At 52.7% G+C, this 24,299-nt stretch overlaps 1 protein-coding gene across 1 annotated transcript in view; it reads left to right on the top strand.

Annotated features, from left to right (window-relative positions):
• ZNF423 (zinc finger protein 423) overlaps window positions 1-24,299 on the top strand; it is a 321,581-nt gene that overhangs the window by 85,083 nt on the left and 212,199 nt on the right. Inside the window, exon 3 of the mRNA XM_058527768.1 lies at window positions 19,551-19,751. Coding sequence (XP_058383751.1) covers window positions 19,551-19,751 — 201 coding nt within the window. The remainder of the gene's footprint in view (window positions 1-19,550; window positions 19,752-24,299) is intronic.

Below are 24,299 nucleotides of genomic sequence, written 5' to 3'. Positions count from 1 at the left end.
TAAGAATTATTATGAAGAGCCTGGTTCCACCCTCGATAGGTGTCCTCAGAGAGCAGAGAGGAACTTTCCGTGTGAACTAAAGAGTTTCCAATTAAGGTGGCTTGGAGGAAGCAGGCAGCGGCGACGTAAATTAGAAAAAGATCACAGAAAGGGAGAACGCAGGCGAGCGAGCTGGCGAAGGGTTCTGGGAGCCTCAGTTAATTACTGTGTGGAGGGAGAGCTCCTTCTGGGGGCTGGACCCTCTTTTCCCCCACTGTCACTTGCCTGCCCCGAAATCTTGGGTCTTCAAGACCCCTCTGGGGTCCTCTCTTGCATTCCTGCTCCAGAGAGCCGAGAATAAGACTTGCACGTGGGGGGCAGGGCTGGACCACTTCCACCCCCTTAGATGGCTTTTCACACCTCCTTCCCCTCCTACTGGAGAAACGCAGGGAGAGCGAGCTGTCGCGGCCAGGAAGACTGCGCACTGGACGACTGTTGCAGTGAGTGTATTGTTCTAGAAATAAATGGCTGAAAACCCCGAGTCAGAAATTAGTTAACACAAAGGAAGTTGAACCCTACAGGCTGAGTTCCAATTGTCTGCAGGAAGTGCCCTACCCAGGGGGGCCTTTGAGGGAGGATTTAAGACTACTCTGCCTGGTACTCAGTGCACAATATTGGCAAAAAAGTTTTTTTTCCCCTTCTGCCCCCTGCCCCCACCAGCCCCCCACGATGATTACATCTCTCATTAAGCAGCGCAAGGGGCTGCACTTTGTGGTGCTGATAAACCTCTAGTGGTCCAGCAATCAGGGCAGCCCGTGCTCCATGCACGTGTCCTGGCCTCACAGAGGATGTCTGTCCTAGGCTGTCCAGCAGTGGTGGCAAGGAGCTGGCTGCTCCCAGGTGCCAGGCAGAGGGCAGAGCCAGCAGCTCTCGGAGTGGGAGAGAACCTAGAAACCCCGATCATCCAAACCCTCCTGGTGCCGAGGGACCCCAACACGTGTTCTTCTAGGCTCTGCTTGAATGCCTCCAGGGATGGGAGGATCTTCTTCTCCTGAAGCAGCCTAGACCCTAGTGGCACCTGGTTGTCACGTTTATACAACACTTCCTGAGTGTCAGTGATTACTTAATTGAAGGGACGTTATCGGGAACCTCCTCTAGGCCAGGCGTGAGGGAATCGTCAGTGACCTGGGGTGGAGGGTCCTGCCCTCCTGGAGCTTACGGTGGATCTGGTGGCAAGAGACAATAAACCATACGCAGGAAGATCATGAGTGTCATGGGAACGAGAAGCAGAAGGGGTGAGGGGTGGGGAGCACAGTGTCGCCGCCCTGCTGGGACGAGGAGGAGGTGTTACCCCCCAACTTCTGGCCCTGTGTTTATAAAACACTACCGGCCCTGGCCCCACCCACTCATGCTGGCCTTTGATTCCTTGAGCCCCTCAAGCTTGTTCCGGCCCCTGGGCCTTGGCACTAGCTGTGCCTTCCACCTGGGACACCCTTCCTCCAGCTCTCCGTGCCTGGCTTCTTCATGCTGTTCAAGCGTGCTCGATGCCCCTCCAGAGAGGCCCTCTGTGACCGCCCTCGCTGAAGTTGCCTCGTCACCTGTCATCACTTCCCGTCCTGTCCCCCCGCTTCAATTCTCTGCCTTGCGTTTATCACCGCCTGAGATTTTCTGATATTTCATTCCTTGTTACCTAGTGGATTTTGTTGATTCCACTGAAAACTGTGTCCGCAGCCCCAGGACCCTGCCTGGCACACAGAGGCCCACAGTCAGGACCTGCTGAGTGGATGACACGTGAGGCCATGCTGATGCTCTGTGTCACCTTGTGTCATCCTTGCAACAGCCCTCTGCACGGTTATCCTCCTGTTCTACAGATGGAGAAACTGAGGTTCAGAGAGGTTACATCATTAACCTCGGGTCGCACAGCTCGTGAGCTGTGAAGCAGGGATGCCTCTCCAGCTCGTCTGAGGTCAAACCCGTGCTCTCAGTCCCCGTGATGAAGTGGTGCAGGCTTGTCTCCCCCTGGTTGGCCCCATGGGATCGGTTCTGTGCCCTGTGATCTCCTGGAACAAGCCTGCTCACCCTGTGTTCCACGCTTCGGTGGTCTGTAGACAGTTGTCCTGCCCTCCTCCTGCTCCCTTTCTGAAAGCACGAGATGCTTGCAGAGATATCCAGGGCTAGAGTTCTCTGATGACGTTGCCCTTGTCAGCGGTGGGACCCCGGGCCCTTGACCCTGTCAGACAGCGGGTGCTGGGCTGGGAAGGCCCGGGGCAGGCTGTGCAGGCTGGAGAGAGGGTTACAGCTCTGCCCGTCATGCAGGGCTGCTGATGCGCATCAGGCCTGAGCCCGGCAGTGCGGGGGGAGGGGGCACCCGTGTGGTACGCCTGGCGTGCAGCTGTTGGCTGGGGTCTGTGGAAGGCGGGGGATGCCCCAGGCCACCTGTTTTAGATGCCTTCCTGGGCTACGTCACTGCCACAGCTGCCCAAATTCTTGGATTCCTGGGCTAGTGAGTCGTGGGCAGGGTGGATGACGTTGCCACAGAGTTGTAGTCCCCTCAGTCCAGCTTTCATCCCCAGGAACTTGATGTGCAGGGGAGCACCCCGACACGGCCTAGGAGAGCCTGGGTGGGCAATCTAGGGCTCTCGAGACGAGCCTGCTGCTCTTAATTTGCTGCCTCTTTCCTGTGGGGTCTTGGCTAAGACCCTTGTTCTCTGTGGTCTGCAGAGGCCTCTTCACTGTCCCCCTTGGGTGGCACTTTTATCTTTCCAAGGCTAAGAGCCAGTGGTTCAAGAGTTCAAGGATTGCGACTGCAGTGCCCTCCTGGAATAGGCACCCCGGAACCCCACTGTCCAGCACAGCTGGCCTGTTGTGGCCGATCCGTCATTGTCATGAGAAGCAGAGACCATGCATGCCTGGTGCTGTTAGTTCTCTCCCAACACTTGGAATATCAGCACGGTTTGAGTACAGTTTTGTCTTTGATATGTCAGAACTCATCTGGCTCTGGTAACTGTGGGATTTGAACTCAGGTCTGACCTCACAGCCTGTGCCCGTCCTGCCGACAGGCACTCTGATGGTCGAAATGTCTGCCAGTGAGATGTGACCACGTTGAACTGAAGTCCGGAGGCTCGCAATCTGTGATTTGTACCTGATCACCTTCACCCTGTCTTCAGTTTGGTTTTTCATGTTTGTTTTAAATCGGGATGTTCACACTGATTCTGGGCTCCTTCCCAGTCACCGTCCGATTCAAGATTTGATGCCGCGTCCTGGGCCTCCCCCAGCCAACGCCCTCTCTCCTCTGTGCTGCAGACACACAGGCCTCCTTTTGGTTCTTGGAAGATTCCTTTGTGCTCGCCGCTCCCTTGCCTCAGAACACTCTTCTCCACATGCTAATCGGCTGGTTCTTCTCATCGCTCACAGCTCAGCTCTCGCCCCTGCGCCCAGAGAGGCCCTCCCTGACCACCTTGGCTAAAGCTGGCCTCTCCTGGTCCCTGTCCCATCACCTCTTTCATTTCCTTCAAAGTGCTGGTCTCTCGCAGAAATGATTTTGTTTCTCTGTATATCTGGCATCTTTCTCCCCGACGAGAGAGTATGTCTTCCTCCTTCCCTGCTGGGTTTTAGGACAGTCTTTGACCCATTGTAGGTCTCGGTAAATGTTTTCTGAACAAATGGGTGTGTCTTAAATAGATGCTCCTGGGTCTCTCTTCTGGAGAGGAGCATGAGGTTGGCCCTGGGGGCGCAGCCCTGCTTCCTGTGGCCGCTGGTGCCGACTTCTGTGATTCAGAGCTGGCAGCTGGCAGAGAGGGGAAGGTGTCTCTCAGAGGAGCCTGCTTTCCAGAAGCATCCAGCTCATTTCCCCCACCTGGGCTCCCCCAAGGATAGAAGAATGAAAGGCTTCCTGGAAACCCTCCTGGCTTGGCCCCTGGAGGGTGGAAATGACTTGGGTCCTGTGTTTAGCTGTTAGTGACGAAACCCAGGAAGCATCCCGGTGTCATGCCTAGGAAGGGAAAAACCTTCTTGGCTGTTTGTTGGAGGGGAGAGGAGAGGAAGCTGCCAACTGAGAATTCCCGGAGTGGGAATTTTCTAAACTTTCCCAGTCGGTGTGAGGAAGAGGCCCCAATTCTACTCCCACTGAGCAGAAGTGTGATGGTGAGTGTGCATGTGTGTGTGTTTGTGTGTGCACACCTGTGAGTGACACCCAGAGACAGGGCTCCTGGGCCACTCTGCAGGGTCACAGGCTGAGGGCATCTTTCCCTTCAAGGTCAGCTGCCCAACCTCTCCACCCGTGTCCTCTGCACAGAGGCAGTGGTGGACCAGGAAGGTGTGAAGAGAGGAAGGCCGAGGGCGGGGGAGCGGCCATCCTGTGGGCCTGACCCCGTGCTGATGCACGAAGCAAGTTCCTTTCTTGGGAGTCATTGTCAGCCAGGGTGGTGACTGAAAAATTGTGCTGGAGAATCGTTATTATTTCAATTCTATTTTAAAGACACTAGGACAGTACTTAGGGGTTGGGGGATACTGAGGCTGGTTAAATACAGATTTCCGGGCCCCATATTCAGAGAGGGACTGCTGGTGTGTCATCTGTGTTTTCACAGGCCCTCCTTCCAGGTGAGCTGACCCGAGTGGTCCTTGGACCTGCACCTCCAGACACGCCCCCCCCCCCCCCCCCCCCCCCGCCCCGCGCACGCTCAGAGAATCTTGTTAATGCAAAGACTCCCAGGGTGAACCCAGTTGCGGAGCAAGGAAACCTTTTCTCAGATAGAACAGTCTCGCCCTCTCCCCCATTTGTTCCTGGGACCTGTTCATATTTACTTAAGAGCTGGGAACTGTGAGGTTCCCCTCTAGATGAAGCATTAAACACGGACTCTCAAAACGACCCCTGGATGAGATGACCACGGCACGGGGCTGAGCGGAACAAAGTGTGAAAAGGTGACAAACCGGCGTGGTGCTCAGGATCCTGTTCCTAGAAACCGATTGCTGAGTGTGTCCGTACATGCGAGATCTTGTTCATCAAAGTGGTCACAGCGCACACCTGTGTGTGGTGGGATTTCAGGCGATTTTTACTATTTTCTGTATACTTTTCTGTATGACTTGTGTCTTCCACGTCAGTCGCAGTGTCTTTGCATTTAGAAACAACGGCAAAGCTTCATTTTTGTGAGACAGAAGGATACTCAGAAATACAGAAACAGTTCTGGGGAGAAAGCCGGATGGGACTACTGGCTGGCCTGATAGACTCGCAGCATCAGCCCTGAGGTCAGGAAATGCGGGTTCCTGTCGGAAGGATGGGCAGAGCCCCCAGCTTGGGCATTTCTGGGCCGTCCCCAGTCTTTCCTGCGTCCGCCGGGGGTCCCTGTGCCCTGCTTGGCCGAGGTCTCCCGTGGGATCTCACTCCCTGGTGCCCATGTCTTTGGTGATCTTGGTGCTGCTGGTTGCCCTTCTGGAGTGGTGCCTTGGCTTGAGAAGGAGGGGACGCTCCGCCTGCCTCGTCTCTTTACGGAATGCCGTGGAGACGGGATAGCAGCACCCGGGCCGTGTGGATACTTGGCCTTGTCCTTGTGGGAAGGCTGCAGGTCATGGCCGTCTTTGCCGCGGCCTAGACTTCTCTGTTCTCCTCTTTCTGCACCAGAGGGCGGAGCCCAGGGGAGCTCATAACCTGGTGCCCCGGGGAAGCACTCCATGCTCCGCAGGAGCCCCAGTCTCCTGGAGATGGGAATGCTTGCTCTGCCTTCCTCTAGTGGTGTGGCCTTCCCTTCTCTGGGTCTCAGTTTCCCCATCTGTAATTGAGGCTGGTAAGAGTCCCCACCTGATAGGGCAGGAGTCACAGTGGGTGCCTGACGAGATGTCTCCTCTTCCTCGTCTCCCTGCACAGAAAAGGGACTTCACTGGAAAGATTTCCAGAAACTGTTTTGAACTCTGACCCTGGCCATATCTTGCCCGTAGCGAGTGATCATCTGATGTTGCCTGGTGCGATTTCTTAGCAACCGGCTCCTTTGGGTAGGCCCAGCCATCAGATGCTCTCCTGTGGAGACAGTTGGAGTGATTCTTTCGTTCGAGGTGCGCTCGTGGAAGGGGGCCGGGGGTGCGTTCTAGGCAGTACCTGGCTCCTCCTTAAATTAGACTGTTTTCCATTCTCATCTCCCCAAAGGTGGTTTTCCAGACCCAGCTGTGACTCACCATCTCAGCCTATCCACAGGAGGGGCAGAAAATTGGTGAGAAGTTGGAGTTGGAGCATTGATTTTTTTTTTTTTTTAAAAGACATGAAGGTGGAAAATCTGCATTTGCTTAAAAACTACTAACTTGGTGTTGTCCAGCAAAGGGGTCCAAGAGGGTCTGCTAAGGAATGGATGTACATGACTTTAATTCATCTCCATCTACACTCATGCATTTGCCACCCAGCAAATAGTTCTTGTGCACCTACTGTGTGCCAAGCACTGTCCTCTTGTGCACCTACTGTGTGCTAGGCACTGTCCTAGGTGCTGGGGGTTCCACAGAGGACAAGACAGACAGAAGTTTCTGCCCCAGTGGAACTATGGCCTTTGGTACCTTTGATTTTCTCAAGCCAGCAACTCTCCTCCCCTCTTGGCCCCTTCCTCCCTGCCCATCACCCTGGATGGAGGGGAAGGAGCTTGGGGCCGAGGCAGGATCCACGGACCTGAGGACCAGCCCTGGCTCTGCCACTAACTTGCCATGTAGCCCGGGAACAAGACCTCGGGTCTTAGATTCTGAAAAGGCTGTGGATTGGACTGACTCCTTTCTTGGGAACCTTCTCTGTTTAAAGTCCCCCAATTCATTCACCATTTGTCTTTTAAAAAATTTTTTTTGTGTGTGTGTGAGGAAGATAGCCCTGAGCTAACATCTGTGCCCATCTTCCTCTATTTTGCATGTGGGTTGCCGCCACAGCGAGGCTGATGAGTGGTGTAGGTCCACGCTCGGGATCCGAACCCACGAACCGGGGTGACCGAAACGGAGTGCTCTGGACTCAACCACTATGCCATGGGGCTGGCCCCTAAAAATTTTATCATTTAAAAATTTTTAGTGGTTCAGCAATAGTTTTTTTCTATTATAAAATATTTCAGATTTATAAGAGAGAAAAATGTCCACCCAGGACGTACCCACCAGATTAGGGAACAGAACACCATTTATCATGGAGCTCCCCATCACCCTCCACTTCCTCCCCCAGGGCTCAGCATCAGTCATTTCCGTGTGTGTCTTTCGTCTTGAAATACATATATTCTTCTTGAATGGTATATAAATACCATTGGTATACGTTTTAAAGTTTCTATAAATGTTCGCATATTTTACCATCTTACCATAGTCTATCTTTGGCAACTTGCTTTTTTTCTCTCTCAACGTTGTGTTTGGAAGATTCATCCATGTTGATACTTGCAGCTCTCTTCTGTTAGGTTTAATTGCATAGTGTCCACTCTGTGAATGTACCACAGTTTCTCTCTCCATCTCCTGTTCCTGGAAATGGAGATGCTGTCTAAATTTTTTGGCTATTACAGATAATTCTGGGGTGGGTATTCCCGCAGAGAACTGTCAGGTCCAGGAGTTCTCTAGCCTATAAACCTTGCCGTGAAATGACTGGGTCGAAGGGCTTGACTCAGACGCCCTCTGCCCCCACCCCCCATCCGTCAGTTCTGCTCTTTCCCACTGGTTCCAGAAAATGCCTCAGGATTGAGTCTCCGTAGCCCTCCTTGGGTCACAGGCCCATCTCTGATTGGCCGGGTCTGGGTCCTGGCCCTGGCCCGTCCCTGGAGCTTGGAGGTGGGCAGCCCCAAGTGAGCCTCCCTGAGAGTGGGCGGGGCTGGCCCCAGGACAGGTCAGGGTGCTGTGGCAGGGGCTGCACTGCCCAGGGTGGCTTGCCCGTGCTGTTGGGGGAAGTAACTCTTTTGCCTTTACCCTGAGCTGTCTTAGGAACCCTCGTCTCTGTGGGAACAGCAGTGATTGAGCAGATTAAAGGAGGCTTGGTTTGTGTTTCACTCTTTGATATAAGAGCACAACCCAGGGCAGTGGTTTTCAGCGTGTTCTTTCTAGAGATGGGGAAACTGAGGCTCACAGGGGAGTGTCTGTGGGACCCGCTGAACCTGGGAAGATACTCTCTTCTTCTCCCCACGCTTTCTCCCTGCTCTCAGAGGCCAGGTGGCTCCTTTAATGGTCAATCCTGCCGTTTTATAGGTGGGGGGACAGGCAGGAACAGGAGGGGCTAACGTTGCACCTTTTTTGTTTCTAGTCACTCATCTAACACCCTTAACACACCGCTGATGCAGGATGTTGTTACAGATGGGGAAACCGAGGCTGAGAGATGGGAGGTGACTGGACCCAGCCAAGGTCACGCCAAGAGTTAGAGACAAAGCTCAGATGACACCGTAGGCATCTCCTTAGTCCCCTCCAGTGCTGTGTCTGCCTGCCCTCATTTTAGGGTACTTATCCACCTCAGATGGAGCTGGCATTGCTGTCTAGACCCCAGCTGGACCTTCTCTGGGGCGAGGAGATAGTCCACTGGGTCCCCGTTTCCTCAGCTACATCCCCGTGGGTTCCCCACAAAGGGTCCTTCCCTGCCTTTGATGCAAATTCTTGCGCTTTCCTGATAATTTCCTGGGCTCTTCCGAATGCGAGGGGGTCAGCTGCGAGGCGTCTTGGCAATTTATAATTCTTGAAAATTCTGTTTGGTGACATGAGTTAGCATTTAATAGACACCCTGCCACCTCCTCTCTCCCTATTGTGACAAGCTCCTGGCAGAATCCTTCTGAGACTCAGGTAATTGCGCCACGCTGGGAGCGGGAAGACCACGTTGTGCTTGAGTGCATCTCAGAGGCGTCTCCACAATAGACAGTCAGGGATGCGTCTGCTTGGCTTCAAGGTAATGATTTCAACTTAATTTGACCCTTGATGAGGGAGCCCATGTTTCTGGTCGGACGCAGTCTTTCAGTCGGGGCTCGCCTGCCATGCCTTCAATGGCAACACAAATAATTCCTTCATAACAAGTGCCTTTCACAGGGTGTCTGCTGCTGACAGCTAATAGAGAATTATTGCCCCTGAATGCATTTCTGTAATTACTTCCCAGAGATCTGTCTTTGTGTTCGAAGACATTTCACACTTTAGTAGCATAAGTGTTTTGGGAGAGCACGAGCAATAATTATGAACAGTCTTTCCGTGAAAATAAACCTAAAAAAATTATAAAAGCTAATGCTAAAATTGGTTAGAGTCAGGGAGGAATTTCATTTGAATTTGATTCATGTATATTTATTCTAAATATAATAACCTTTCCTGTACGGAAACTTTTTTTTTTTAAACAAAAGTGGTAATGATACAGAGAGCCCGCTGTCTAATTTTTGAGCAATGCTGAAACTGCAGACTGATTAAAAGTGACAAGTTGCTTGAGACTGAATAAGGAAGCATAATCGCGGAGCCCGGATAGGAGACATTTGTGGTAATGGAAAATGAAATGATTCACAGTGTGATCAATAAAAAATTAGCAGCATTTAATAAAAGGTTTCTGCCTCATGTTGACTAAAGAACATAACGAGCAGTTTGAAATCCTAGTTAAGTGACGGTTTGAGGATGAGACGGGGGTGGGGATGGGTGCGGGTGTGTGTGTGCATATAGATCATGGGGATATTGGCCGTCGCGGAGGAGACAGCCAGGCCCCTGGGGTGGGTCTGGAAGTTTCCTTTGCGCTGCCCACTTGACATTTGACCGCTGGTTAATCCTCCCCAGGTCTCCCTTCCTCTTTGTGTAGGAACGTGAGTCCTGGGCACTGGGCAGGCCTTGCCCTCGTTGGCGGGCGTGGGCCCAGCGGCTCCTCACTTAAATTCATCGGCTGGGAGGGGGCACCCGCCTGAGGGATGGCTGTGTGCAGGCTGAGACCCCTCAAACCTGTTGTCTGAGCCGTTGGCTTTGTTCTGTCAGCTGCCTTAGGATCCAGGTTTCTGGAGACTTCTGGAATGTCTTACAGCCCCCTTGTGGGACTCAACACCCTCTTGGGGGCCAGAGGGAAATCAGCAGAAAGCCGGCAGGCCTTAGCAAGTGGATGAGGTTACGCAGAGGCGGGTGAAGAAGCCACTGCTCACACCGGTCCTTGGAGGGGGGAGGGGGGCCTGGATGGCGTTCAGGGGAGCTGGCTTCTGGAAGCCAAGGGTGCCATCATTTGGCTCCTCCTCAGTAGCAACAACATGGTGAGAACCACTCCATCAGACACGCTCCCTTTTCTCCAGGCGCTACTTCAGGCTTCCCGGGAAGGTGGCCACGCACCAGGCTGTCTCCGTGCCCAGCCGCTTGTTAATTTTTAAAGGCTTTATCCAGCCTCGCCACTGTGTCTGGAGGCAGGGGGCTCCTGGCCTCCCAGGCCCCCCGGGGCTGGACGGGAGACCTTGGGGTGGAGGATCACGGGGGCAGCTGGCCTCTGGGTTCCAGCAGTGCCTGGGCGCTCTGCTCTCCGCTCCCCGCGTCCCGGGGCAGCAGCAGGACGGGGGGCCTGTTCCCAGCTCTGCTCCCACTGACCCGTCCCTCCTCAGAGCTGCACAGACCCGTGGCTGGATCTTTAAATGCTAGAGTCGGAAGGGCCCTTCCGGACTGCTTTGTTCATTCCTCCACTCAACAGACGTTGATGGGGCACCTGCTGTGTGCCGGGCCCTCTGAGGGGTGCTGCTGGGGCAGGGAGAGCAGGGGGCACAGCACCCATGTTGACGCTGCCCACCTGGAGCCTGCTCCCTGCACGGGAGGCGATCGGATGTCCCGATTGGATGTCCCTGCAGCCGGAGGAGAGGTGCCTGGTGAGCGCCCAGAGCTCCTGTGGGGGGCCCGACCCCTGGGGGTGGGGTGAAGGTTCTGGAGCTGAGACCTGGTCGGCGAGGAGGAGCTGGCTGGGTGAACTTCTGCATACTCTCTGGTTTTACAGCGGAACTCCTGTAAAGCCCCGCACTCGGGCGTCCCAGTGTCTGAAGCAGGCGGAGTGGGGCTTCCATAGTGTGGAGGTCACGTGTCGGCCTCCTGCCCTCGGGCCTGCCCCTGGCACTGCGACGAGTCGCTAAGGTGCACTTTAAATGTATGGTCCAGGCCTTAATCTACAGATGGAGAAACTGAGGCCCAGAGAGGGAGTGATCTGCCAGGATCCCCCAGCGACCGCCGCGTGGCTGTCTGCTCTGGGTTCCATCTGCCTTTGACCCCAAGCCGCCCTTGCCCGGCCTGGCCACCTGTCCTGCGTTTGGGGTACACACCCCTCCCCTGCCCCCTTCTCTCCCCCCCAGGGGGCTCATCTTTCTGCCGTGGCCACCAGGGGGTGATTTGTGCCCCAGCATCCTGGCCCTGAGTTCTGCTCCAGGACCAGGAGCAATTAGGAGCTCCAGGCCATGGTGCTGCCGCAAATTAGCTGGATTTATCGAGCTCCCCACGCTGCCCCGCTGTCCTCCCTCCCTACCCACCTCCGCCCCGCGCCTCTATCTCCTCCTTCCCAGCGGCCGTCAGAGACAAACATGACAGCAAGGAGAGGGCAGCGTGGTCACAGCCTCAGGAGGTCACGAGGAGGTAACAGTACACAATTTTCCTGGTTCCAGGGTGGCTCTGGCCGACTGTTCTTCATTACTGCATGTGGCGAGATCAGTTTTATTAAGATTGTGAGGCTTGGAGGAGCGACACTGTTAACCACTTGCTGGAAAAATAGAATTTTTTCCTTTTTGGTGGGAGTGTTTGTGATCGCTTTTTGTCCCCCTTCCTGCTCTGCCTCTCCCTCCTTCCCTCCCGCCCATTGGCCATTTTTCTTTCCGCTGCTTCCTTACCCGTCACAGTTGGGAGCCGGGTCCACGGGAAGCTGCCGTCTCTCTCTGCCCCCATAGGGAGCTCCCAAGTCCTGAGCGGGAGGGGGTGATATCATCCTTGTTTTCTAGGTGAGGAAACGGAGGCCCAGAAGTGTAGGTAACCAAGGTCACACAGGAGTGGACTTGAACGCTAGTCTTAAATCTCCAAAGAAGGGACGCTTTCATCACTGCTTAGTTAACCTCCCTGTCTGGTGAGGACCGAGCAGATCACCCTGGGGCGGGGGCGTGGCTCTTGCTGGGCATGCCCCATGGCAAAGACCCTCAGGGGGCACCCCCAGGCTGCATCCAGCCCTGTAAGGCCTATTGTTTCACCTATGCTGTGTTTCTTAAACCTTGAAGTCAACAGTTAAAAATCCAGAGATTTCTGGGGCCAGCCCGGTGGCCTAGTGGTTAAGTTCAGCATGCTCCACTTCAGTGGCCCAGGTTCGGTTCCCAGGCATGGACCTACACCACTTGTCGACAGCCATGCTGTGGCAGTGACCCACATAGAAAATAGAGAAAGATTGGCGACAGATGTTAGCTCAGGGCGAATTGTCCTCAGCAAAAAAACCCAAAAAACAAAACAGCAGCAATGTGTTTGCTCTGAGCCTCAATTTTCTGTGTGGTGACTATGTTTGAGTGGGGGCCACCCCCTTGGATGTGTGTACATTCCCCCCAGCCCTGCCCAGCCATTCTACTCATTTGCATAATGATGTGGGCATTGGAGTTGGGAGCTTCGGTCCACTCATCTTCTGAGTGTCAGAGTGGGCTGTCTCACCCATCTGAGCCTCAGTTTTGCCTTCTGTGCAATAGGTCTAATGGGAACGTCTCCCTAACTGGGCCATAGGTCACTGGGTGAAGGATGCAAATGAATTGGAAGGTCTGGTCTAAGGCAAGTGGTTGCCATCACGCTGGTAATCATTTTGGCCTCAGGTTCTAGAATTCCTGACAACAAAAGAGACATTCTCTGGTCGGTCCTCATCATTTTTGTGGTCAGCCATGGGCCTGTGGAGCGGGAGGCCCTGTCCCCAGTCCTGCATCGTCAGCCAGGGCGGAGCACCCCAGCAGGGCCTGTGTGATGCAGCCTGAGTCATGTTCAGCACGGTGCTGACCATGTTGGAAATTCCATCCACAGAGCCATCAGCGCGGGCAGGGGAGCAACAGGCAACCCCAGATAGCCATTCGGAAGTTGCTTCCTTATTTAAGAAGTGGAACTTGGACAGCAAATTATGTGTTAAAATATTTGCCTACAGCTCTGCTGCCAAGGGCACCCTTTAGGCTGAGTGTTAAATGTTACCCCCGCTGCCTGCACTGCAAATATTTTAAACCTGAAGATAAATAGTGGCTGCTTCGTGGAATTTGGGGCCAGCAATGGATGCACAAGCAGAGTGTCTAATTGGGGTTGGCGGGCTCCTCTCCCAGCCCCAGCCCAGCCCCTCTCGTCCTCCATCCCCCAGCCCAGGAGCGCGTGAGAAAGTGTTCATGGAGACGTGTCCGTCTCTACCAGCGGGGCCGAAACACCAAGCTGAGGCTAAGCCAGGGATTTGACCCAGCCCAGGTTCCGAAGGTGCTGCCTCCCGTCCCGAGCCTCGGGAACATACTGCTAGTGAACCATGGAGTGTAGGAAACTTGCCGGCTGTTAGTTGGAGTATGAGTTTTCTCTTTAAAAAAATGTTGCTCTGGGATAAACTCTCTGGAAATGGTAGACCCTCCCTGGACTGTAGTTCAGTTGGGAGGCCCCCCAACTACATCCAGGGTGAGAGTGCAGGAGAAGTGGGCTTGTGAATTGCAGGGTAAACACGTCTACACTGTCTCCCTGGGGGCTGGCCAGGACAGACCAGAGGTCACGCTGTTTCTGGAGGAGGTGGGCTTGTAATTCGTTCAAGGTCGCACGGCATGGAGGGGAGCCCAGACGTGAGCCCAGGATTTTCCTCTCCTGGTCCACTGGATTTTTTTGTCTGTGTAGACGTTTCTGTGCCTTTCAAGGGGGCATGCGCCCTGACACTCTCCATCCTCAGGAGCCTCCTCTGAGGCCTCCTGCCAGAACCTCCCTTGTGGTATGATTGTCTCTGCCTCCTATCCAAGTCGTGGTGCTGCGCATGTGGGTTTGAATGGTAACAACAGCGGTAAGACAGGATAATCGTAGCTACTGTCTTCTGAAGTTTTACTGTGGGCCAGGTATCACGCTTTGTATGTAATACCTCATTAAAATAATTTAACTTCATTAAATTTTTCTCAGAGAGGGTAAGTGGCTTGTCCAAGGTCCCCTAGCCACTAAGTGATGGCGTGTGGATTTGAACCTAGACAGGCTGGCTCCAAAGTGATTCTTTTCTGTTCTCTCTCTGTCACCTTGACAGAGCCTGGAACGTGACTCCAGCTGTTGGCTGCTTGTGTGTGTTGTTGCTTAATAACCATCTTTATTGCAGTAACTTGGTTCCGTCAGCCCCACTGGAGCCCACTCTACACTGGCATTCCCGACGCTGCCTGTGCAGTTGGGTTCCCTGCTCACGCCTTGGACGTGCCTAGAATTCACTCCCTGGTGGTTCTGATTTCTGTGGAGGTGGATGGTGCAGTCTCCCGTCCACGTCTGATTAGGAGAAGGAATGAGAAGTGGGAAGACCTTCCCAGGGCTCGCCAGCCCCCGGGGCTGACTCTCCTGCCTCCCTGCTCTCACCTGGCGCCCTTCCTGTTCCTAGCATTCCCTCCCGTCCCCGCTCCACCCCTCCCCGGTCCCCTGCACCCTCACCTCACCTTTGCCCACTCCCTTCTCCCCCCACCTGCTCCAGCTCCTCTCAGCTCCCTGGAAACCCCACAGGGCTCCTGGACTTACACGTCTGGTGTGTAACCGCGTGCACAATTCTTCTTGCGTCAGTGGCCATCCATTCAGGTGAGCCTCTCCTCTGCCCCGTGAGGCAGGAGAAGACGGTGTCTGTCATGATCAGGCTCCTCGTTGACATAGGAGGAATCAGGCTCAGGCAGAAGTGTCTTACTCAAAGTCACTCACGGGGTGGGGTGGGGGTACTAGAGCTAAGACTGGAACCCAGGCCTGGGACTGACCCCAGCCCAGGCTGCAGGTCTTACCACCTATCCCTCCTCTTCGGCATTCATTCATTCACCCACCCCATATTTATTAAGCGTCTTCTCCGTGCCAGGCCTCGTGTGGGCTTTGAGGCCACCAAGACGAATGGGACTGTGGAACACCCTGTATGTTGTAGCAATATGGGTGTGTTATGCCTGGCACAGAGCAGACACTCATTAAATATTTGTGGGATGAAGGAAGGGAAGAATGGGCGAATGTGTGTGATTATTGGCACTGGTATATCTCCCGCCTCTCAGACTCTGCCCTTGTTTTCTCTATCCCGGGTGTATGGGGGCTGCTCTTGGCCTCCTGCCTCCACTGAGCAGGTACTCAGCCCTGGGGCCCCAGAGATGGGACTCCTGGAGGCCCCTGATTAGTTCTCGGACTGCCCAGGGTTCTGCGCTGGCTAGCTGATCCCCATGGTCCCTCCCAGGGAGGAGAAGAGGCAGCCTTCTTGGTGAGGTTCTCTCTGACCCACGTGCTGGCGGGGAACCGGGGTCGGAGGGAAGAAACTCTCCGGTGTTCTCAGGCTGAGCCTCTCTCAGCTGGCCCTCGGGAGCTGTGAGGCCCCCACGGCCCTGACTCCTGAGCTCCAGAAGCCTCCCTGAGAAGGTAGGAAATGCCCTGTTCTCAGGCCTGGCAGTCTGCGGGCAGCCTGGCCCCCCGGGCCTCTCCCCTTTCCCTTTATCCTGGCGCTGGACTCAGCCCTGCGGGGATCCCTGTTAGGGTGTGAAGAGTTCCAGGGGAACAGGAGTGTGAAGCCCTTGGTGGAACACACTTGCGGTCCAGGGGATTGAGAGAAGGCCCATGTGGCTGCGGAGACGAGTGCTAGGTCAGAGAGATCAGCAAAACCCCTGCTGGATCTTGGGGGCTGGACAAGGACCCTACATATGACATTGAGGGGCTTACAAATTCCTCGACACTTGGCTCGTTTCTTCATTGAATCTCTACCGTGGGGAGTGGTTAATAGTCAGACATAGCCGTGTTTGAAACCTGCCCCTAGTGGTCTCACTTAAGCATCATCACCTCACAGACCGCCAGTGTGCTCACTGGTAAAATGGGGATACGATGGTGCTCAACTCATAGGGCTGCCTGGCTGGCTGTGCTCGGAAGGCACCTGGCACACAGCAAGTGCTCAATAAATGCTTGCTGCTCTTGGTGGACTCCTGGGCTAAAGGATGGAGGTATGCACGTTGGAAAACAACTAGGCCTTGAGTTGTCCCGGGTGGGGCGTGAGGCTGGGGAGGTAGGGAGCTTGGTCAACAGGACAGAGAGGCTGGCATTTATGGTGCCAATTCCGTTTCCTGTCCCGTGCACGTGGCCCTGAGGGAGCGGGCCCTTTTCGAAATGTTTAGCTTGGGCCTTCCCTGGGTGTGCTTCAGGTTGCCCCAGGCAGCCCCAGGCCTGAGGGAAGGGCGCCAGCAGCCCGTTTTGGGGCAGTCCTTCCCAGCCCTGGAGGCCTCCGTGGAAAAGAAATGGGCTCCTGGCCTGCTGACTTTGCGTCATCTGCCCGGGGTGGTTGGAGAGACCAGCGGGTCAACTGTAGCTCAGGCCCAGGAGGTCACCATGTTGGAAACGCGAGGCAGCACTTGGGATGGGGACTCAGACAGGGTCAGTTGTGGCCTCTGGGCCCAGCCTCCTCTGTGCTCACTTGAGTGAGGACCCGTGGGGACCTCTGGGGCTGGATGAGGATGGGGCGTGGGACAGTCAGGGCCATCTCTGACTAGCCAGAGCTGGGTCAAGGGAGTAGGAGAAGTCCATTCATTCAGTCCCCAGAGGCTTCCTAAGCAGCTGTTCAGGTTGGGCCTGGGAGTGAGGAGACCCCAGAGCGTGCTCCAGAGGGGACTGGCACCCTCTGTCCTTTGAGCTCCCACCTCCCGGGCCTTGGAGAGCTTGGGGCTCCAGCAGGTCCCAGGCCTGGTGGAAGTGGGTGCTGCTTGAGATCAGAACTTGTAGGTTCCAACCCTTGCATGGCTTTGGGTGACCCCTCAGAGCCTCTGTTTTCTCATCTGTGGATGGAAGAATTACACCATTTACTCTTTTTTTCTATTGTGAGGTTCAGATACTGTGGGCCATGAAAGTGCCTTGCAAAGAGTGAAGCCCTGAGCAGGATGGAGGGCTAGCTGTTCTCGAGGTCCTGATTCTGCTGACGGAGCGGAGCGCCCCTCGGGGGCTGGGTCTTCAGGGAAGTCCCGCTCCCCCAAACTTCTTCAGGCCCCCGCGTTTTCCCTCTCTGGCTTCCTGAGGTTCAGGCTGGCTGCCGTGCGACCCCAGGGGACACCAGATGATGAGGTCCCCACCTTTGCCTGCCTCCCCTCTCCCGCCTTCCCATTAGTAGAGGGCAGCAGGGGAGGTGACAGTTCCTTAAAACAAATTTATACTCTTGGATGACTTTATGGGTTTTTGCCTTATAAAAACCCAAGAGTTGACATTCTGATTTATCTACTCCTGAGTCAACAGGATGTACCAGATTTAGAGAGATCAAATGCATTGTAATGTTTGTGGTTCCAGTTGTGGATCAGATGAGCTATTATGGAAAGTGCTGCCAAGTAAATATGGTGAAAAAACCCCCAAAACAAACAAGGGGATAATTTAAATATGTCTATTAAATTGTGTGTTAAGTAAAGTAGCACAAGTGTGGTGCTGAATGTGACTGATTATCTGGAGAGCTGGTGTAGTAGATAAAGCCAGAATTATGGTTCTTTTTTCCTCCCTTCAGAACATTTTGTTTTTTATTGAGGGAAGAGACTGTAAACTAGGAATTTCAGAGATGGCGCTTGACTGTGTAACCATGGTTGTGTGATGACTTATAATGTTGAAGGCTCCAAATGATATTTCTCATTTCTTTGCTTTCTATTTCTTGCCGACGCCGCAGCAGCAGATCAGATTTCCTGAGATAAATATGCTGCCTTGCTTTTAATGGGATTTCTGTATTGCCGGGAGTCGGTGTGTTCTGATAATAAAAGAACCTAAAAATTGTACATCCCTTAATTGGTAAGAAGAGAGATGTTTTGATGGGCCACAAATGGAAACATTGATTTTTACTACCTCAGCGCAGTTCCAAGCGGCGTGTCATGCCACGTTCCCTGCCACGGAAGGCAGCAGCTGGCTCTCCGATGAGCTGATTTGTGATTGCTGCTTCTTGACGTCGGGTGCTTGGAAGTGCGTGTTCCACGTGGATGGGAGAAATAGAGCCCTTATAACATTATCTGTTTCTAAATTGAAATATTTATAGGACTGTGGCTTCCACCTCGAATTGAATGCATTCTTTGCTTTGTTTCTCTGTCTTGCTTTGGCGACCAGCCCTCAGGGGTGTAATGGTTGTGTACTGAAGTTTTTTCTGTAACTGCAGTGTTGTGTGTGACACACACACGTGCACAGACGCATGTGCACGCACACACACACTTTTGCGTATGTGACTTATGTTTGCATAAATATCTTTACACATAATAGAGATGTCTCTCTTTGATTTAAATCAGTGCTAGTTTCTGGACGAGGAGATCTGTTTTTTGGGACAGATTGTGGGAAGAGACAATATGCGCTTTGATTTTCCAGTCTGAGTCTCTGTATTTTAAAGGGCAAGTTTAATCCACTGACATTTATTGGGATTACTGATATATTCTCTGTGTTATATATACCATGCGTTTTTTGCACTTTGACTTACAAGTTCTTGATATGTCCTATTCCTCTCTCAGATTGAGGCTGTGCTGCATTTCCCACAGCTGGGCAGGGACGTGCACTAGACAGGAGTCAGGATGTCGAGTTCCACATCTGGGGTGCTGGGGATGTTGCATCCCCCTGGCTGGATGCCAGGTGCCTTCCCTGTGAAATGGGAATAACAAAGCTGTCCCCCTCTGCGGGCAGGGGGGACCATGATTGCTTGAACCTCCTTTTATCTCTAAGATGTGTGAGACTGTGAGATGGGGCTATGTGTGTGTAATTGTGGCTTTATAAAAGCACAGAACGCTCCATAAACGCAAGGCATCGTTATCATGATTGTTAATTCACTTTTCTCTACAGTTTAGCTACTTGTCTGCACAGTGCTAAGCATAGCATAGGTATTTTACTTTAAAGAAATTGGTGGAATGATTCTAAGGCTGGTTCTCACTGTCTAGGCTGATACCAGGGCACAAGTGAGGGCTTAGGTGCATGTTAAGCTTGCGATCTATCTGTGGTTCTGCAAACACATGTGCTTCCTGAGTTCCAGAATCAGGACATCTTTATGAAGAACTGAACCAACATCACCATATTGGGAGGCTTATTGTATGGAAGGTGAACTTGGCTAAGAGATCTCCCAGCTCTAAATTGCAAGGCTTTGGGAGAAACTAAAAGTTTAGGTGCATTAGGAACAGCTGATGGAGGCTCCAGAGAAGTGTGTAAGAGAATTGTGTTTTTAGGAGATAAAATGATAAGACATTTTCACCTCTGTGATGGGTCATGACCCTCAGCATCCATGCACAGAGGGAAGATGACAGGAAATCCCCCTAGAAGATTTGCACCAAGAATTAAAGAATCTAGTTGAGAATTATGGCACCATATGCTACAACCGCCCCCCCCCATATATTAATACACTGAGAGATGTCAAGAATAATGGACCCTGGGAGGTAGAGTAATTAAATGTATCTTAATAAATGCCGGGCGATTCTTTTAAAACCCTTCCCCAAGACCCTGTCAGCTGACATGGACTGTATTCTTCCTGTTGGCAGGAGGCCTAGAAGGAGAGCCGGAGTGTGATCGGAAAACCAGCCGTGCGCTAGAAGACAGGAACAGCGTGACAAGTCAAGAGGAGAGAAATGAGGACGATGAAGACATGGAGGATGAGTCAATTTACACCTGCGATCACTGTCAGCAGGACTTCGAGTCTCTGGCAGACCTGACGGACCACCGGGCCCACCGCTGTCCTGGAGGTAATGCTAAATAGCGCCGGGATTCTGACAGGTGGTTATACGGATAATTGGACATAGCAACAGCTTGAAGCCTCAAGTGAGATTAAAGAATTAATAATGTAATTTTACAGTTAATGTCATTTTATTGTGGTGTCTTGGGTACCCTGTATCCGCCTTTTAAATGAAATTAAATATAAAAGCAATGGCTTTCCGGCAGGCAGGAATTAGGTGGAGTCACACTGTCCCTGTCCCCTCAAACTGCACTCTATAGTACGTGGGCCTTCAGTGGGTGGGTCTGCACCCCGGATTTCTGCAAGGCCTTTTGGAAACCCAGAAATTAAGAGGCTATTAGTGCAAAGTTAAGCAGCTTAAGTGTGGAGAGCTGTGTGAAGGAGGGAGCACTGAGGCGGGCTTCATGATGGGACGGGAGAATTTCAAAGGCCAGGAAGAGCCCATGCAGAGAGGGACCTGGTCCCACCTCTGTGCTTGGCCTCCTGCTTCTCTGAGTGGGAGGAGAAGGGTGGCTAGGAGCTGTTCCTCTAGACCTGACTGTAACCCTGCTTCCTAGGTGCCTCAGAGAAGGTGGGCAAGGCCATGGTTTTATGGGAGCAATTTAAGACTTTATGAATTGTGTGTGTCTGTGTGTCTGGGGCACGTGTGGTGGATGGGGTGGGGAATGGGGGGCATGTGTATTCCCTGGGGTGTGGCAGCCATGCTACAGGGGTAGGGGTTGACATATTTCCAGGCTCTGAGCAGGGAGTCCAGAGCATCTTTGTTCCTTACACAGCTATCCCCAGACATCTCCCTCCATCATGGTTGTTGATGAAACCCTCTGGATGCCGGTTTGTGGGGAGAGGACCTAAAATCTCAGACCAGTATTCCAAAAGGGACCTGTCATCTGTTTGGGGGGGAGATTTGTTGGTCAGAAGCAGGTTGTAACTCAAAGCCCTGGCTTCCCCTACCTTTCGTGCCATCTTGGCAGTTTGAAAGCCAAATGTTTGGGGAATGGCTATGACTTTTCCTCTAGTGACATCTGTACCTGCATAGTCCTGGCTAGACCACGTCCCCATTCTCAACCTCTGGAGGGAACAGATATCCAAAACAGTAGACCCAAGAGGACTCTTACAGCTTTGGACTTTTGTGGGCTTTGCAAACCAAACCCCAGTCATTTGGAATTTGTGATATTTCAACCAAGAGAGGTGATGGCTAACTTATAATCTTAGAATACTGAGGAGTTGAAAGGGAAAGGTGATTGCTTGACCAAGGTCACATAGCAATTTGTTGGCCAAGCCAGGGCCTCTTCAGGACCCTGGGCTGTGAACTCTATCCGACTTGAGAAAATAATAGATGCCGGTGTATTTCTTGATTTAGCCAAGAACTGAGGTAGACTCTTAACTATAAGAATGAAATATTGTCATTTACTTTAAAAACAATCAATTAATTGATTTTCTAATTAAAAGCTATTCTCTTTGTTTTCTAAATGGAAAAGTCCATGCCATTCTCATCTAGTCATTAAAGCAGGGCCTCTGAGGACCCCTGCTAAGTGATGCTCTGTTGATTCTCACGGCTCTTGGAGTGAGGTCCTATCCCCATCACTCGTCAGGCTGCCCCTTCCTCCAGTACTTCAGAATCAAGATGGTTCTCTTGTCTCTCACCACACTTTTGAGAATGGTGGTGTTTCTAGGTGGAGAAGGGAAAATGTGAGACTTTGGGGCTGTATGTGGGGGTCTGTGCTGGAAATAAGAAATGGTAGCTAATTGTGCTTCAGTCCTGGCTGGGATTCTCTTCCCAGTGGCAGTCTCTTCTCTCTACAGCCTCAGACCTTGGCTGAAATCATGGTAGCCCTGTTTGCAGGGTCTCCAGCCATCCTTATCAGTGCTGGTGGTATCCACCAATACTCCTAACAGGACCCCACTAACAACCTCCATGGGGACACGGGAGCCAGGAATATCCCCAAACCCTGGACCATTGGAAGGGAGTCAGAAATGCCTTGAAAGAGTATGGGAAATGATCTTGCCTAATAGCATCCCTGAGAAATTCATTACTACCCAAGAAAGGTGTGGCCATCTGGGAGAGTCTCCCTGACATGGAAGAGATATGTGAGGAGACCCCCTAGGTATTAGGTTCTTAGGATTACCCAATGACAGGATAGGCCATTAGGAATTGCGTGCGTATTATTCAAAACAGGTCCCTACCCAGGACGCCTTCATACCCTTTGATCATGCAGTGGTTTTCACACTGTGTCCCCTGGGGTGTCTCTAGGACTATTGGGCTGGGTATTGGGGGCTGTTCAACCGAGGGGGCTCTGACACCCTCTCCCATCAGAGCTATTCACTTTAAAAAGTCGGTGTTATACATTTGCCTTTAGCATAAGATGTTGTTTGCAAATTGGCTTCTGCTTTAAAAGTTTGGAACTGGTACCAAAATGCAATAGCAGGCCCTCCCAGGCCAAGCTCACGGGTCTGCTGGACGCTCATCACTGGTCATCTGGTCTCTGTACTGGGGATGACACAGGTGAGCCTCACTGCCCTTCTGGAGTGAACACTCTGGAAGGAAAGGTGACACTTGACAGCCCAATGAAGACCATTTCAGAGGGGGCCGTGGTCTCCGGAGGCTGGGCAGGCTCTGGGTGCTCAGCAGATGTTTCTGAGGGAACAAATGAGTCTTGTTTAGAGGGAAGGTGGGGCTTCCCTGCTGTTGAGAATTTGGGGCCCGAGGGCAATGCCACCTGTCAGTCCTGCTGTCTGCTCCTTGAACAACACTTGTCCCCTGCAGAGGGCTGTCACTCCTGGAGTGTGGAGGTGGCACACCCTCCCCACGCAGGTGTGTCTCAGGAAGGGCAGCCCTTCCAGGCAGTCAGCGTGTTGGGAAGAGGCTGCATGGAGAGGGGTGGGCTGTTTGTGGGGTGATCTTGAATGTGGTCTGCTTTAGCACAGCGACCTCTGGGCTCTTTCTTTGGTGTTTGGGGTTGGAGGGCAGTGCCTTGTTCCATCAGAATCTGGGAGAGCAGCTGTGAGGTTGGGAGAGGTTCTGACGTGGGGATGCTCAGCATGGAAGGGGGAGCCTCCTGCCAGACTGGCGGTGGTGGTATTCTTAAGGAAGACCCCGGGACTCTGCACTGAAGAAATCCTCATTTCCAGAGGCTCTGGAGCTTGGGAAGGCGCCTTCTCCATCGTCCCTCAGCAGGAGTGGTAATGCTGGGTCCAGGAGGAGTTGTTGAAGCCTGGACTTCAAGAACTCAGACAGCCCCACCAAGCCCTGTTCATGGTTCTCTCTCTCTTCTCTGTCTCTCTCTCTCATCGCCTCTCATTTGTGTCTGAGAAACCAACCTTAAACCCACAAGCCCTCAAACACTGCATCTTTATGAGACAAAATGAAACAAGCAAGGATCCAGTTGGCTCTGGTGATCCTCACGCCCCCAACAGCTGTTCAATTTCTCTTTCTTCCTCTCTGGCCCCTGCGCACAGGGTAACAAATGTTTACGTGCCTGGAGTCGTGGGCCCATACCGTTTTGTATTCTGCATTTGTTAACTGAACGTTTTCTGAATGGATTCCCACGTTGGGACATGGTCTTCTCCATTATCATATTTTGGGGAATCCTATTTTAAATAGCACTACTCAAGGGGATACAGCTTGAGTTACTGATACTGGGTCCATATACTATCAAACTATTAAATTTAGACCAATATGCCAGTAGATTAGGGATTTTGCAACAGAGTAGATAAAGGCTGCCTTGATGTGTGTGATGGGCTTGTCTTTCCTAGTGGAGCATCGTTTGTGGGCACAAAGCATTTGGTAGCTGTCTGAACTGACAGAAAGTCCCCATTAATTCAGGTCCTGCTAACGCGAATGATGCTGGAACGGGGAATGAGCTGGTTTACATTGATGCAATTTGTGAAGCCGTGGCCAAGCCCATGTGGGCCCTCTAAACGGTTGCAGGGGGTATTTTTCATCATCTTCCAGGAGCCACAAGGACATCGCCTGCCCTAGAAAGTGTCTCTGGGAACTTCCTGGGGCCCTGCGGAAGCAGGAACGAGAGGTTTGATTTACCAGGGGCTGACTCCAATTTTTTATGTGCTCATTGAAGCAGGTCACCCGTGGACCTTCAGTCTGGATTCAGGGGGAATGTTTTACTGCTCCCTGGTACGAATACTGCCTTTTATGGAGACTCTGTGATTTGGACTGACTGCTGCTTTGGCCCGGATGAGTGAGGCTAACTGCCTGAGGATGTTTGGGTGCTGATCTACGCTGCTGTCATGTTCTAGACCTAACTTTCCCAGCGACACTCCTCATTATGTCGGGAGTGGGCTGGCAGCTGAGTGTGCAGTGGGCCAGTCCTGGAAGCCATGGGTCCCCAGGGCTGGAGCCCCTGATGGCTTTGGGGGGTCCCTGGGCTCCTCTCTAAAGGCGCTGCTGGCATGATTTGGGTTTTCCTTACAGGAAGGGAGAGGCAGGTGGAGTCTCCTTAGAAAGACTGAGCTGTCTAACAGTGGGATCCAGGCACTTCCTCCGTAGAACAGAAGTTCCCTTCAGGACCAGGTTGGAGCCGAGGATGGGTTTCTTCCCTTC

This window comes from Diceros bicornis, chromosome 32 (assembly GCF_020826845.1).
Source record: "Diceros bicornis minor isolate mBicDic1 chromosome 32, mDicBic1.mat.cur, whole genome shotgun sequence".
NCBI classification, from domain to species: Eukaryota; Metazoa; Chordata; class Mammalia; order Perissodactyla; family Rhinocerotidae; genus Diceros; species Diceros bicornis.
This window is presented reverse-complemented; position numbering and strand designations above follow the sequence as displayed.